Genomic DNA, 16,578 nt, shown 5'->3' on the forward strand with positions numbered 1-16,578 from the left:
CATGTCTTGGCAATCTTCTAGAAGGACATGAAATTCTCAATGTCCTGGAAGGGGGAAAGAAAAAGGCTTCACAGATATTAAGTATCTTCAAAACAGTTTCAGAATTATTCAGTCCTAATGTAGAGAATTTCTTTTTAACTCACCTGAAGGACTGCAGCATAATAATGCAAGTACATGCAACCACCCTAAAGTCAAGGGAGGAAAGAGTTGAAGCTATGGGATCACACTGAAACTTTCAACTGTACCCACAGAGCACACAACATCCTTAATAAATGAGGCAGAACAAATTGCAAACGGTGAGACAGATGAATAGAAAGTGGTTTCATCAGTTTATTGCTTTTTGCAATGTGAACTCTGCTGCCATTTGATGTATGGTCGAGCCCATGAAGGAATACCCAACGCCACATACACACTACAACGGAGAGCAATGTTTTATCACAAGCTACAAAAATGGTGGGGGGGGAAAAAAAAAAAACAATTAACCCCACATCAACATAATTTAAGAACCTGACAATAAATACGACATCTCCAAAAAGCTACTGGCATTCACGTTAATCAACTGATTCTTTTTCAATTTCCTGATTAAAGCAAAGTGGTAAGGGATCAAGTGCTCTGAAACACATAATTTGGTGTCTTCAGGACATCCTCCCAACGCACATGTTCTGAACTCCATCATTTCACTAATACCAAATGGAATTAACATACTCTGTTGCTAGTTTAAATACCGAGAGAAAATAATTAGCACATTTCAATATATTAACTAAAAGACCATCTGTATAAAACTCTTCAAACATGAAATAGCTTTAAATTAAACAATATAATTATTATACTTACAGGAAAACAAACTAGAAATTTATTGCTAGCACAAAAATTAATGTGTTTTGAGGAGGAGAATTTAGATTAACATTATTGCTATGTACACAAACAGTGCCAGAGACAAGAATCTGATTCTGATATTTCATTATCGTCCACAACTGGCTTTCAAGGACACACATGGGACTAAGGAAAGTTAAGGTTCACAACTTCTTATTCAGAATTAGGCTTTATGATCACATGATATTTTATTGCCTTTCTGTGTAACAGCCACAATCCATCTGCTGCTTCTGTATTTCAACATTACCATTCATTAGAGCTCCTCACCAGGGAAAAAATAACTAAATAAAAATCCACAACTACCATAATCTTACTTTCCCTCATTAGATATTGGAATATTTGAACCTCCATACTGTGTTTACCTTAGCCCATAATAAAAACTAAAAAAAAAAAATGGGAATGTTCATGATGTGGAGAGTCCGTGACTCTAAACAATGTTCCTAGGCCAACCATTAATTGATTTGCCAACAAGCTTCCCCCAAAAAGCATTTTTCACATGCTGTCGGCTGACTAACAACACTCAGTGCAAACAGTCCTACCTACTACTCTACCAGTCCCAGAGCTAACAACTACACCTGCATGCAGGTCTGTGCAGTCCAGTTTCTTTGCAATGCACTGACTTCCAGTCACAAGAGTTCATATAGGTTGAGCTTTTGGTTTTCAAGAAGCATGCTGCTTTCAGCAGGCATTCTTACTAGGTCATATATTTTCTCAGTATGATTTTGTGGTTTTCTTACATACATTCAGCCAGCTGCTGACTTAAAAGCTTATCCAGGATAATCCAATCTCTCCCTTCAATTTTAACAGTCAACACTAGAGTTCATAATAGTTTACATTGATGATAACCCTTAATGTAACAATAGCCACAATTAATTGCTAAAGGATGGTAAAGTAAACCAAGATAATTTTCAGCCTAGTCATAGATTCTATTATTGCTAAATGGAAGGTTTATACAAACCAATGTGTTACTGACTGAGAGATTCTCAAGTCACTCTAGAAATGAAGAGGACAGATTCTGTATTAACGCCACTTCTTTACCCGGAGTAGCTGAACTCTGCTGCAAATCAACTATTTAGAAACATTCATCTGGGTCTGCAGGAATGGCCTGAAGGAAGGACTGGGTTCAGGTGACAGCCTCCTAGGGTCACATCATTTTACAACATGCCCTGGGGTCCAAACGTGCCTCGTGCAAAAGCAGGTTCTAACCCAATGCATGATGGCATCAAGGATTCTAACATCAAGTGTGGACACTGAAGTACTGATTCGTCAATTGTTGCCACAACAGTTCCTTTTCCTTCACCTCCACTCCTGCATCCCTCCTCCAAAAAAATATCAGCACAAACACAAAATAATATAAATATTTGAGGGAGAAACACAATGGTCAAGTTGTGACAAGTGAGATTTGAGAAACATACGCCTTTCTTTTCACGGCATGCATGAAAAGGAGTCACACACCTGGAACTGGATCCACAAAGACAGCAGTTCAATGGGAAATAAATCTTCTATGCTGTCAGACAACTCAGGGTAGCATTGTGCGTACCATATACATGTGAAAACAAAATCTCTGCTTTTCTTCTGACAACTTAAAACATTAAATATTTTAAATGGATCTCTTTCAACGCCGAGTTGTATTCACAACAAAAACGTGCAAAATAAAATCGAACATCAAAATAAATGTAAAAGTCCAACAAATTGAACTTGACGTTAAAAAAAAAAAGACAGCAGAGATTCCAAGTCCATTTTATATACGCTTTAAGGGTTGTTCCAACAAAACTTCTGGGAATTTAACAAATCCAGACCATGCTGCACTTCAATCACTAGCTGTCTTTGTTGCAGAATTCACAATGTATTCCACCAGTGAGGTCTTTTACAACTTTTTCTTTGACCAGTTTTTGCAGTAATTTTGTTTCACCTGTCACATTGTGCATCGTTTGTCTGTTCATGGCAGCCATGCAGAGGTTGTTGTAATAGTGCAAAGGTGTGCTGGGCTGGTCGAGGTCATATCCAAATCCTGCTATGCTTACTTCATCACATAAATGTGTGGCCAGAACAACAGCCATGACCCCAATTGTGGGCACATTCTAAGAAGAGGAAAAAAGAAAAAAAAAAGAAGTCTGTTCAATTCAAATGGCTTCAGATGCTCTCTTTTGGCAGTTTTACAACACTTGACAGTATTTGCCTATTTCTTCACTTAAAAATTAAATCAGTCAAAGATTAAAATCAATCACTTAAAACTAAATTTCAGTTCAAGGATCTAAACCAAAAATTTCAGGGCCAATATTAATACAACTTGAGTATTTGCCCTTCACAAGAATTTTGGCTTTTGACACTACATTTTCACCTGTGAACTGAGGGCAAGATGCCCTATTACTATGTATTTTGACTGCAAGTGAACCCTTGTTCCAAATACCCAAACAACTCCTGACATGCAGTCACACTTGGCATTTCTTCATAGATGCTTGTTTCAGCCTTGGACAAGAAGCACTCTAACTTCTAAGTATTCTTAGAAACCTACTTCTCACTGAACATCTGTTGAAGAAGGTGAGTACACCAAACCACGCATAGCCTCCTTGTATCCTAAAATATTACATTATTTGTTTAAAGAAATACTTTGAGATCTGAAGATCCTTCAAAACATCTCCGTGCCAGGGTAAGTTTAGATTGGATATTAGGAAACACTTCTTTACAGAAGGGATTGTTAAGCACTGGAATAGGCTCCCCAGGGAGGTGGTTGAGTCACCATCCCTGAATGTGTTTAAAAACCATTTGGATGCAGTGCTCAGGGACGTGATTTAGCAGAGAGTTGTTAGAATTAGGGTAGTATGGTTAGGTTGTGGTTGGACTCGATCATCTTTAAGGTCTTTTCCAGCCCGAGTGATTCTATGATATGTTGGCAATAACTGCTTTCATGCAACGTAAAAAGGCAATGGTTATTCAGTACTTCTCATAGCTCAAGAGAACTGCTGACACAATTTGACAAATAATTAAAATTTAACAAAAATGCAGTGTTTAATTAAATTGGGTGATTCATCACTCCATACCATTGCTAAAGCTAAGGGTACTGAGGGAGGATACACCCATCAGCTGCTACTGAGCACCAAGGCACACACATAGAAACTCTCATAGTGTGAAGAACCTGCCAGTGGGAAGTTCTGCTTTATAATTCTCCTGTTTCCATACTCTTTCTGCTCTTCCCACAGCTGGAGACATACCTGTCCATAGCTGACCTCTGGCTCAACTTAACAGGGCTGCTCTTAACACACTCCTGAGTCCGGTGTATGCTTTGAATATTTAACACTAGTCACAATAATGCGCGAGTGAACACACTGCACTGGAATGAATTTACATCTTACTGTATCTGAAAGCTTTGTACAACAGGCCATCTCCTCTCATCACAGGCACAACACCTTATCTTAAAAAAGTGAACTGAAATCCTCATTTATTTTCTTCATTTGTGTAAAATCAAAGTCTTCTGAGAGAGAGCTCGTTTCCCTATTTCTTCATGCGAGCACTGGCATTACATAAAACAACTCTGAAAGAAGAACCATCAGTTTCTTATTTTAGTCTTTGTACAGTTTCTTCCTCATAAAATGAAACTTCTTACCTTATCCCAACCCCAGAATATTGATCGAGGTTTGGGGAACTCTAAGATGTCCAGGGCTGTCTCTTTAACAATGACTGGATTGAGAATCCGAAATTGTTTTGATGTAAAAGGAATTTTCTTGGCGACTTCCTTCCAAAAGAAAAGTCGTATCCACAGAGACTAAGGTAAAGAAATAAATAAATAGTTAGCCCAACAGAACCTCTGGCACTATGAAGCGTATCAGATGAGAATTACAGAAGTCATCACCCATAAAGCAAAATTCAGGAAACAGTTTACAGCTCAGGTGGCTCAGGAATAGCAGTACACTGTTCAAGTGAGCGACCTGGCAGAGAGAAAACCTTCAAAGCGTTTGCAATTGAGAGAGGGCAGCAGGCAAAAAGTCTGCTTATTCTGAGTATTTGACTGCAATGTGTGTTTCATCACCATATCCAGCACCACCTTCAGGAGCTTTGGACCCTCCCCAGCACAACTGGGCAGCAGCAGTATTTGAAGAAATGAGAAAGGGAATCAGTTTTCTACAAACATTAACCAGGGCATTTTGAAGTAAGCCCTGGTCTTAAAACAATTGCTGAGGCTTTGAAGCAAGCAGCTGTTGTTTGACAGCAGCCACCAGTGATAAATGTACCACTTCAAAAAAGGATTTACATTAGACTCAGCAAACTCAATTCTGATCTTGTGCCATTTACACTCAATTAGATGCATGCTGATGCAAAAAGCAATACCAGATCAGGCTAATTTATAAATGCTTCCAAACAACATGCAACAATAAAGAAATTATAAAACTGGTAGAGCTGCAATGTAGGTCTGTACTGTTTTAAACAGGCTTTTCTGCTCTAAGGTGCAACTCCACAGCAGCTTAAACCGATCAAGTGTTGTTTGCTGCAGTCCCATCTTCCTGCCTGTACACTGAGCACTTGAAACAATAAATACAGACATTCAGTTTCCAGACGAGTTCCCAAAACTGGCTCTCTGTAACAGCAGAAACAGCGGAGCAAGGAAAAAAGTGGGAATGCTCAGGCATGGGGACAGAGAAGAACCACAGCAATCTGGTCTTGAATTGATGTAAACTGCTGCAGAGCCACATTCCCTTATGCTCCTTTTCAACATAAATACATTTTGTTTAATCATCCGTAGCACATGAACAATGAGAGGAAAAAGGCTTGGAAAAAGAACAGGACCAACAGGACAGACCAACACTGTCCTGTCCTTGCTTTGAAAAAAGAAAAATTAGGCAGCAGAAATTCTTAAAACTGCACCAATTCATACATTCAAGAGTACCTCCTCTCCACAAAATATATTCAGAGTGTTCCAAATGAGGCAATATCCCTGCACACCCTCACTAAAGCAGTAGCAGACAATGATAATCAATATCACAGGTCTCTCATATGCTTTCACATTGGAAAAATAAATATAGATTAGCACATATCACACAGAACTAAAAGGAAACTTGGAGTAACTAAACAAAAATTAAAAAAAAAAAAAAAAGCTGTTGTTTTCAACGTGTGGACTGAAAAGCCTAGCTAGGGTGTTTCTACTTACAGAAAATAAGTGCCTGCAAATTGAAAGAGGTAAAAAACTATTGGTTTAAAGAGTCTGGAAACATGGAACTCTCCTATTGATTCTTTAGAGGTCTGTGAACTTCAGTTAGTGAGAAATGAGTGACCTCTTAATTCAGTAACCACAGGTAAATGTGAACTAATGACAGGAGTACAGTTAATTGCATGTATGCCCACCACTGCAGCTGCACAGACGTCAGTGGTTAAAGAAATGGGACTAGCATCCAAAAATCGCATTTCTACTTCAGGTTCTGCAGACTTGAACGTGTCACTTATATCTAACGTGAAATGAGTTCTACTTTGTTAAACGTCCAGTAGGTCACATAGCTCAGTGTCTGTAATCTACCAATATCCGCAGGAAAAAAGAAGTCATTGTCAGCACAGGGCCTAACTCTGAGTGCTGCTACCTGTAACTAGGAGATAGCTATAAGAAAAAAAACAAAACACCAAAACCAAAGCTACGTAAAAGATCCCCAATATAATAAATGAGGAAGTAATGCACCAGTAAACTTCTTAAGCATTAGAAAACAGAAAACAAACAAACAAAAAAAAATCACAGTTACATGATACTGTCACTGTACATACCAATGTTTCATTTTTTACCATTGCTTGAAGCCAATTGAAATCAACACTTTTAAAGAGGACAGCCACAAATAAACTAGCAGGGGGATACTCGTGTTCAGAAAGTGGAGCTCCTTCTGGGTAAGTCATCCTTATAGTAGTTTTGTTACCAACGTGATCTGTGTATCCTTGAACTGGTGCATCATTTAACCTATGAAAACACATAGATAGGAACTGTAGTTAATAAGTGCAGAGTACAGTCTCATTAAAACATCAGACACTAAGCAAAGAACATGTCGTTGGCCCGCAGATTTCTTAGCAGAGCAGAGTACAGTGTTTTCTCAGTATCTCCATGTTCCTTGCTTCACGCACTCATCCACTCCTTATCTTTGAGAAGATGCCAGTTCTATTTCTGGAGCAGCTGGCAAAAGTACAAAATATCAAAAGGAAGAGCTTGAATAGAAAAGCAACTTAAACCAGCATTGCAGAATTTCACATTATTTGCGTTGTGTCAATTCCATCTTAAAAGAGGAAAGACACACAGGCAGTTTCCTGCACAACTGTTTGCATGCACACACACGAGCATTACACACTAAAAAGGCATTCAGATTATCCCTTCTCTCCCACACAGGTCAGTTTAGCACATCCTGTGGGCTCACATCATTCCAGGTCACCAAAATTTGGGAAGTTGGCAACTTCCTTGTATCACCCAGCTCTGTCAATTCTGAGGAAGTGAAAACCCTATGATCTTTTCTTTATCAACAGGAAAGTCAACTTCATGCTGCCAATCCTAATCTCAGTGCACGTTTAATGCAAACTTTCTGCCCTCTCCACGCCAAGATTTGCTCACCTCAAGAGACGCTGATTCACTGCACCAACTCTTCTCTTTGTAAAAGGAAGAAGTCTTACTTTACAAAGCTACTCATGAACGTGCTTGTAATGAATTTGCGATGTTACATGACTCAAATCACAAAGAGCAAGAGCTCAAACAGTAACACTCAGAAGACATGAACACAAATCATATTCTGGACATTAGCAAATATGGGTAACTACAGAATCATAGAATCACTCAGGTTGGAAAAGACCTTAAAGATCATCGAGTCCAACCACAACCTAACCACACTACCCTAACTCTAACAACTCTTTGCTAAATCATGTCCCCGAGCACCACATCCAAATGGTTTTTAAACACATTCAGGGATGGTGACTCAACCACCTCCCTGGGGAGCCTATTCCAGTGCTTAACAACCCTTTCTGTAAAGAAGTTTTTCCTGATATCCAACCTAAACTTACCCTGGTGCAACTTGTGGCCATTTCCCCTCGTCCTGTCACCTGTCACCAGTGAGAAGAGACCAGAGACCAACCCTGCTCTCGTCATAAGCACCTTTCAGGTATTGGAATAAGGTCTCCCCTCAGCCTCCTTTTCCCCATACTAAACAGCCCCAGTTCCTTCAGTCTCTCCTCGTAGGACATATTCTCCAAGCCCTCCACCAGCTTTGTTGAAACCACACATCCCAACCAAAAAAGGGGGAAGACAGAAATGAATCTCAAAGGCTACCTAAAAAAGTTTAAATATATGAATGGATAAAAACAAGGTTGTCTATTTGTCTAGGATTTTATTGGTTCCTACCTCAATTCTGCCCACGTTTTCTGTTATCTGAAGTCCACAAATAATTACACTGAATGTGAACACAAAATTGGAATTCTATCCGTTCACAAACACATTTCACAAAAACACTTTCAGAAGCAGCCTGAAATGCTGCATAAGAAGTTGGAGATGTTTTCCTCTCAAAAAAAACCAAAAAAACCAAAACAAACAAACAAAAAAACACCACGTTGGGTAACAAAGTAAAATAGCTTGAGTCTTTAAATAGAAAATACATACCTTATAACAATATCATACTGATTCAGTAAGTGACCTAGCTCTGATCCATACAGAATTCCACCGCTGCCAATAACAACACAACGCTTACAGTGTTTTGACTTCAAATCCTCTGGCAAATCGTGCTCTGGTAAGAGTTCAAGAAGATTTTTAAGCTTATCAAAGAACCTGTGGAATCCAAAGGGAGGTCCATATTTAAATAAAGCTTCATCATCATCTATATTTTTTCCTACAAAGGGAGGTATGTCCATGCTGTATTTCTCCGCAAATAACTTTCCCATTGCTTTTTTCACAAACGAAGGTCGGCACTGTTCCTGCAACACAGCACTGGCATATTGTTGTGCTCTCTGAAAGAAAACATACACAATTTCAGTCTCTGGAATGGGAGAAAAACTCTTAATGCAACCCACCAGGTGACCACCAGCAGTTAAGCAAACAGAGTTTCATAAAAAGAACTTAAGCATGGAAGCACAAGGCATTTTAAAGCAGTTGCCAAATAACAAGCACCTCAGGGTGAAAACCTGCAAGTGAATGAGATGACTGGACAGAGACTGTCTGGCTAGGGGTTTTTCTGAAGAATAGACTAAGTCAGTAAAAAGAGGTTAGTGAAAACTACACTTTCATCAAGAGAGATCTTCCCTAAGATCTGTTTGAGAGTTCTTGTTAAAAACAATGCGAAATTACCCTCACCCATGCAATTCAGCAGTGAAAGTGCAAGAGGAATTCTAGTCCACTGCTCGACTGTGTAACCTGAATTCTGCCCATCCGAAGCTTTCAGCAGAGACACACCAGCTGGTTAAAAGTTCTGGCAAATGGCAGCCTGCATTTGCTTTACTAATCGAAATGAAGCAACACTTCTCCCCAGAGGTACTGCTGAAGTGGCTTTGCTAATGACTAAAACACAACTTGAAGTGGAATGCAAAGTGGGGGAGTTTTAGGTCTTCTTTCAAAACACGAATCACCAAAATAAAAAGGGCTGTGGTACACAGAAAGCTTAAGGGCTGTTGTACACAGAAAGCTTAAGCTGCAAGATAAACTACGATTCTCTGTCTCATCAAAGAAGTTAAATATGCATAGTTTTCAAAACTATGTACTGGCAAGCTAGGATCTGAAGCAGAGAAGAAGAAAAAACAGCAAAGGTAGTATTTTTAGTCACTTAAAAATACATCCTTTAGCATATCCTCTTCCTTGATGTAATTCTGCTTATCTTTCATCCACTTTAATTCAAACTAAAAAAACAAACACAAGAACAACCATCACCAGTGAAACTACAGCAGCAAAAGTTGGGAATGGAGGATGCAGTCAGAAAAAGATCCAGATATGTCAGTTCCCCTTCTGTACTATTAAGGAAAGGGAAGTACATATCTGGGTACGCAAAGTGCAGCAGGGAAGTAAGTTGGGTATCATTTGTGGGGGGTTTTTGTGTCGTTGTGTTCTCTTAAAATAGATTAATCCACAGAACTACCTCTGATGCAAAAGCCACTGCAAGTCTAAGCACAAACAATGCACTTCTTCTTGGGCACATCACAACGGAGCAACTTCATACTGCACTGTACTAACTTCTACATCTTTGGAAGAGCCTCATTTTTAAGGCTGACAGCTAATAGCAATCACCGGCTGCTCCAAACAGCTTGCAATTGGCTGCTACCTAGCCAGACAAAAATGCAATATTATTTCCTCCTCCTGCATCTAGCATAAGCAAAATGAACCATGGGACAGCAATATGTACCTGCCCACATAAACTTCAGGCTTGCCTGGCTTACGGTGGATGTTGGCTGGAAGCAAGAATGCGTTACCAAGAAAAGAAATAAGTCAAATGAGAAGCAAGGAGGAGGCAAAGAGATTCACAAGGTAAACCTGTAGAAAATCTACTAAATAAGGTGGGAGGTGGGGAAGGAAGGATGCACAGACCACAATGCTTGAGGGCTTCTGCTAAATATAAATTGTCTCAGGGCCGAGAAGTTCAAGAACAGAAACATAACAACCCCAAGCTAAGTAATGCATTATAAAGAACAAGCAGGTCAAGTAACAAAGGCAGAAAAAGGAAGAACTGAGAGAAAACTTTACTAATCTCTACTACACGAGCTGAAAAGCCATATGCAAAACTGCACTTGAAGTATTTGCTACCTTAAACAAATAAATGAAGAGCTGCGCATAAATAAAGAGCTGCACTCTCCTACACATTTGACAAATGAATCCAAAAACATGTGAGCATCTAGAAGGTAAAGCAGACTGGGGAACCGACTTTAGTAAAAATAAACTTCTGTTTTAATGCGTTGGCTCTGGGTGGCTTATTTTTCATCTGCACAGATTTTCTGAACACAAAAGTTGGCACTGATGCAACAGAAAGGCAAACAGCAAGGAACAGGGGAGATAACTCCCTGAAACTGAGCGCCAGCAAAAGGCTCACAGAAAACTGCTCTCCCTGGCAACTTTGGGCTGTCTCCTTGCAACCCCCTGCTCTGCTGCTGCATGGAGCCAGCTGAGGAGCTATGGCCTTGTCTGGGCTCTGGGTCCCCATGCAGGAAGCCCGGCTGCAGCTGCCTTTCTGGCATGCATGCAGGTCACTGCTCAAGCACAAGCCCAGAGAACTAAACATGCAGCAATCCTACAACCCTTATGACTCAAGACTCGCCTGGACGCCTACCTGTGCGACCTGGTGTAGGGAGCCTGCTTTGGCAGGGGGGTTGGACTCGATGATCTCTGGAGGTCCCTTCCAACCCCTACGATTCTGTGATTCTGTGACTCTCATAACGACTATTAACAACACTTTGTTTCAACCAAGTGAAAAAACAAAACAAAAAAACCCAGATACTGACCTTTACGCGATCAAAGTCCACATACGGTGTTTTTGTTCTGTCACATTCTTCAGGGTAAAAATGTAATTTGAGGACATAAAGGAAGCACCCTCCAATCACAAACAGTGCAAGGAGTCTAAAAGACAAATGGGTTTATGCAGGGGTTAGAAGAGGGGAAAAAAAGAATCATTTTTTCCAGCAACTCACCAACTGCTAAATGAGTTTGTTTTTTAATAAAGACAGTAGAAGTTCAGATGAAGATTTTCATTTGATTCAAACCAACAAACCTAAGTCCTTTTTCCTCCAATCTTTCACAACTCCTCAGAGTTATGCACAGGAAAGTATGAAAACGTACAGATTGCTTCGATAAGAAAACCACTGCATACTGACACTTTGATGCTGTAAAGTTCTCTACCCACATTCACATATTTTAAATGCATCTCTGGTGGGTCAAACACTTCTCCTCACGTACAGAAACCAAGAAATTACTTCTCTTTTCATACCATAAAGGAAATACTATTTTAAAATATGTCTTTTCATGCAAGTTTAAAAAAAGAAACTTCAAACTGCAAAGTTTTCAGTTTTCAGCTAACGGTCATCATTCACAAGCAACACCTTCAACTCACAGGCAGGCCAGAATGCAAAATTTAGATGCTCGAGTTTATACTGAAGAGCCCAATTTAATTATTTCTTTTCTTCTTCTGCATGTTTTGGGGACAAAACCCTTTTAAACTGAGTGAAATAAGTTATCTGTGGTTTTGATCTATTCATTTCTCATTGCTATGGAACCTCAGCGTTGATCTCCACTGTTGGTTCATTTCATGTTAAACCAACATGCAAAAATTAAACCCTTATTTGGTTAGATTGTGGTTCAGATATATAGTTTGAGCTTTATTACTGATTTTTATTTTAAAACTTAATTATTCCCTATGGTTTCCTAAGGTCTGTACATCTGTTTTTACAAATGCACCACCTCAGTGTTCGGTGCTTCTTGAAACTCATGCAGACAAATTTGACAGGTTCCCAAGATTTCAGGAAAAAAAAAAAAAGTCAAAAGCCTTGGCAATTAGTACTTATCTGTACCTCAAAAAAGAGTGCAAGCACTGGTGAGCAAAGTACTGGAATCTCACAACGCCTAGGGAAAATGTTTAATACTACAAGACTGTCTGAGCTCCTCAAAGAGCTTTAGGTGCCCCAACAGAAGCTGTGTTCTTAACCCTCCCTTCAGCTCCTGTGGCAACCCCATACCTTGATTTCTGTATCCTTTTTGTAACTTCCCAAGCTAGGGGAGAGGAACTGCCTCTATATTACCATTGCAAAGACACTTACTTGCGAGTACCTTTTAAAAACCAGATTGGTCTTCTCATCTTCATGTGCAGCTACCTTACACCATTGCACAGGAGGCGAACAATCACTTTTCAGCTTTACAGAGTTATCGTCACTCAGCATTGCTGGGAAAAGAAAATAACATTTTAATCACAACTTTTCCTGAATGTTCAAAGGACGCTTAATGACTGTTGATGTGCTTTGTTTGCCAGCAAAGACCGTGACTCTTACTTACTATGGTTATCATGTCAGGAATACCAAATCCCTCCTGACTGCCTTATGATCAAGACCGTGCTTGTTTCAGATGCCCAACAGGAAATGATTCTAAGAATACAAAAATGTTTCCATATATTTTCCATGCACATGCCTTTGTACTCTTCACAAGCCTGAAGTCCAATGAATGCAACTACCTCAGTTACTTACAGTTACTTGTGCCTGACTCTGGCCAAACACCATTTGGTTTATCCACTCATTATCCTAAGTATACTGCAGTATACTGCAGCCGCAGCAATGTGGTCAGTAACATTAGAGCAGCAGTACAAAAACAGATACAGAGAAGCTGTGCCTGCAGGGCAGCATGGCCAAGAGGCTGCCAGCACTGTAGCAGTTCCTGCACCCAGAAGCAGCTCCCTCCTTTGACCTCTGCCAGCCCAAAAGGAGGTCAAAACACTCCCATACAGATGAGCGAGTCACTCATCATTAGCTAACGAGATGCAATCTCACCACTTTGCAGGAGACAATTTGCAAGGGCCCACAAGCTTGTATCAGCATGCTGCTGCAGTTTTGAATGTTCACAGCTCCCTTTGATCAGACAACTGCAGTAGGCACAGCGTGGTCCTCCACAGTGGAGCAGCTCAGCCCTACTCATTCCCTTTCATCTCAGCCCTTGGCCCTCCCAATTCTCCAGTGCCAAGATGCTCACATACTTGCTCTCTTGCCAAGAACTATTACAAGAAATTTAAAATAATAATAATAATAATTGCCACTTTGAATCACTGTCCGTTTGCAATCAACCACTGTATTCACACATGAGAACAAAGGAGCCAATGATGGGCTCCCCCTCCAGTTCTCAGATCCAGCCCATGGAAATCTCAGGGATACCTAATTCAGAAGATGACACAAAGTCTCCTTCTCTTTGTGAAGCCACAAGCAGTTGTAACAAGGCAGAGATCAATGCCAGCATCTTCTATCCTTTGAAGAGCACACAGTGGTGAAATGCCACTTTCTAGAGCCACCTCCAAGAAGCCACATTGGCATTTCCCATAAAATAGAGGAAAGCAAAAAAAAAAAAAAAAAAAAAAACCAACTCGTGTTTTTTTTGCCAGCAGAAAACTTTACCAATCACTTCAAACATAGTAATATCAAAGCAACCAAGTTACACGAGAACCTCCAAATACTCACTTGGCTGTATTGACTAATTGCACAGACTCTCTTGAGATATCACACCCATCAGTAGCCCTTTGTAACAAAGCAGCAATACCTTACTCAACTCTTCCAGTAGGTCTGAAAGCACTGTACAAACAGAGGTCATTATGCTTGTCTTGGGACAAGGTAAACTAAAACCCAAGTTATAAGCAACAGCCAAGGTCTCCCGGAACAAATAGTTAAGCTCCCACACCACCTGCCAGGACACGTGCAGCAGGTCTCAGGGAACCTATTAAGCCTTACAAGCTCATCATTCCTTCAAAGCAGTATCTTGTCTTTATTGCCTGCATCTGTATTACTGACCAAGAATACCCCCAAGGAGCAAAAATAGGTTTTGATACTACCGCCCCAGTCATCAACATTACAAGCCAGTTTTGCTCTCAGCTAAGACTTGCAGTAAACCCAAACACATCTACATGGGTAGAGATCTAACATGCTTCAGGAAAATTTGCTCCAAGAGCCATAACCTCAAGCCAGTATGGATCACCAAGTTGAACTGCTCTACCTTGAGATGTCCAGCACCACCCCAACAGCACCTGCACGATTCCCTCGTGCTCCGGGACACGACACAAACCTTTCCTGTCACACCGTGCACAGAAGACAACTAAGCACCCCTCACCACTGCTTGGGACCCAGTACCTTTATACCCACGTCTCAGAGGCGGCAGGTATCACATGGAGATGCCTGGGAGCAGCATCAGCTCATGGAGCCGGCCGATCTGGTCTCGTACAGCGCACGAAGCGAGCAGAACGCACTGGAGAACAGCAGAGAACAAAAAGAGAGGCTTGCAGAACATGTGCAAAGTCCAGGATTGCTCCACGTACTGCAGAGAGTACACGTAGCCAGATCACCTCGGAGACTGGCTCAGACTAGCACGAGCAAGGGGCACTCGGCACTGTTTGACAAGAGGGAAGCGGATCACTCCCTGATACGGACAGCTTTACACGGATGTGATCAGCCAGTGCCGCGTATGGCCAAGCTGCGATACACAGTAAAACAAGCAGCACATCTATCACTTCCACAGGTCTCTCTAGGCACACTTGGGGCAAAAGAGCCTTTCTTTGAAAAAGAAAAAAGGCTGATGAAAAAAAAAACAACAGGAAATAAGCTTCAGCGATTTTCCATAAAGAATGCAGGTAATAATTATCTCTCAGATAAACAATATAATGAGGTAATTTGAAAGCAGTCTATAGGAACATAGATCAGAGACATTTCTGCATGAAAGGGTAACTATCAAACTAGTATCAGAGGATCCTGATATGAAGAACTTATTGCAGTGACACACCAAGTGATAAATGGAGTTCTGGCCCTGGTTTCGGCCACATTTACAAAAGAATACGCTGCGCATTGAGTGCACGTTTGAATCAAATCCATGAAGTTTTATGGCTTGAATTACAAGGGCACGAGGAAGAACCTTGCTGCCCTCGCTTTGTTCAGAGCAGGCTTTTATTTTTTTGCCAATTAGTCTGTCCTATTCTAGGGCCCAGGTTTCACTGCAATCTGACAGAAACCTTCACTGGTGAAAGCCTGCCCAACACACATAAAACTTTATATTGTCAAACAGCAACAACGTGCTCTTGGAGTCACCCTGCTGCACTGAACGACGCAGCCAATCTCCTCTGCGGGATAAACCATGAAAGAGCAGCGTGCAAACAGCAAGCCCTTAGTAACTTCTGAGGATAAGAACTTCCAACTACAGAACTGGAGACAGTGGTCCCACAAAAGACACGCTTTTCACAAAGACTTTCAAAACAAAGGAAGGGCTGTGGAGATCTGAAAAGGGAAGGAAGCAGAGAGGAGAGTGATGAGGACTGAAGGAGATTAGCAAGGAATGCAAGCCTGAAATAGCCAGGTAGTAGAGCACTAAGTTTTCCCTGCTTCTAAGCAACACAAATTCCAGCCATCCCCAAACAGTTGCTTTACTCATAGTAGATGTGCAGAAAGCAAGCCAGCTTTCTGAATGTGGAAAAACAGGACTGCATCAATCAACTTACCACATTCTTTCATAGAATCATAGAATGGCCTGGGTTGAAAAGGACCTCAAAGATCATCCAGTTTCAACCCCCTGCTATGTGCAGGGTCGCCAACCACCAGACCAGGCTGCCCAGAGCCACATCCAGCCTGGCCTTCAATGTCTCCAGGGATGGGGCATCCACAACCTCCTTGGGCAACCTGTTCCAGAGTGTCACCATCCTCTGAGTGAAAAACTTCCTCCTAATACCTAACCTAAACCTCCCCTGTCTCAGTTTAAAACCATTCCCCCTTGTCTATCACTATCCACCCTCGTAAACAGCTGTTCCCCTTCCTGTTTATATGCTCCCTTCAAGTATTGGAAGGCCACAATGAGGTCTCCCAGGAGCCTTCTCCAAACCAAACAAGCCCAATTCCCTCAACCTTTCTTCTGAGTCCAACTTTCATTATTTAGCATACTCAATGTTTTTACTCAGTCTGCTCATGGCTAAAATAATGTCTAATGACTAAAATGATGACTAAAATAATATCAGTTCTCATTTCATTTGTAACAGACTATTTCAGGCCAACTTTTATCAGTTC

At 40.9% G+C, this 16,578-nt stretch overlaps 1 protein-coding gene across 18 annotated transcripts in view; it reads right to left on the minus strand.

Annotated features, from left to right (window-relative positions):
• Positions 1-306: 306 nt before the first annotated feature.
• Positions 307-16,578, minus strand: part of ST3GAL5 (ST3 beta-galactoside alpha-2,3-sialyltransferase 5) — a 30,613-nt gene continuing 14,341 nt past the window's right edge. For 8 of the 18 annotated variants that reach the window (XM_031588236.2, XM_031588230.2, XM_090139800.1 and 5 more), the window contains exons 2-7: positions 12,614-12,725; positions 11,296-11,410; positions 8,480-8,823; positions 6,619-6,805; positions 4,478-4,636; positions 307-2,954 (exon numbers count right to left, since the gene is read on the minus strand). In XM_031588236.2, coding sequence (XP_031444096.1) covers positions 2,691-2,954; positions 4,478-4,636; positions 6,619-6,805; positions 8,480-8,823; positions 11,296-11,410; positions 12,614-12,723 — 1,179 coding nt within the window. In that variant the 5' untranslated portion in view covers positions 12,724-12,725 and the 3' untranslated portion in view covers positions 307-2,690. Of the gene's footprint in view, positions 2,955-4,477; positions 4,637-6,618; positions 6,806-8,479; positions 8,824-11,295; positions 11,411-12,603; positions 12,726-12,835; positions 12,925-14,664; positions 14,780-16,578 lie in introns of all 18 variants that reach the window. The other 10 variants (XM_090139802.1, XM_090139804.1, XM_090139797.1 and 7 more) reach the window with 9 other exon arrangements.

This window comes from Phasianus colchicus, chromosome 4 (genome assembly GCF_987193195.1).
Source record: "Phasianus colchicus chromosome 4, bPhaCol1.hap1.1, whole genome shotgun sequence".
Taxonomy (NCBI): domain Eukaryota; kingdom Metazoa; phylum Chordata; class Aves; order Galliformes; family Phasianidae; genus Phasianus; species Phasianus colchicus.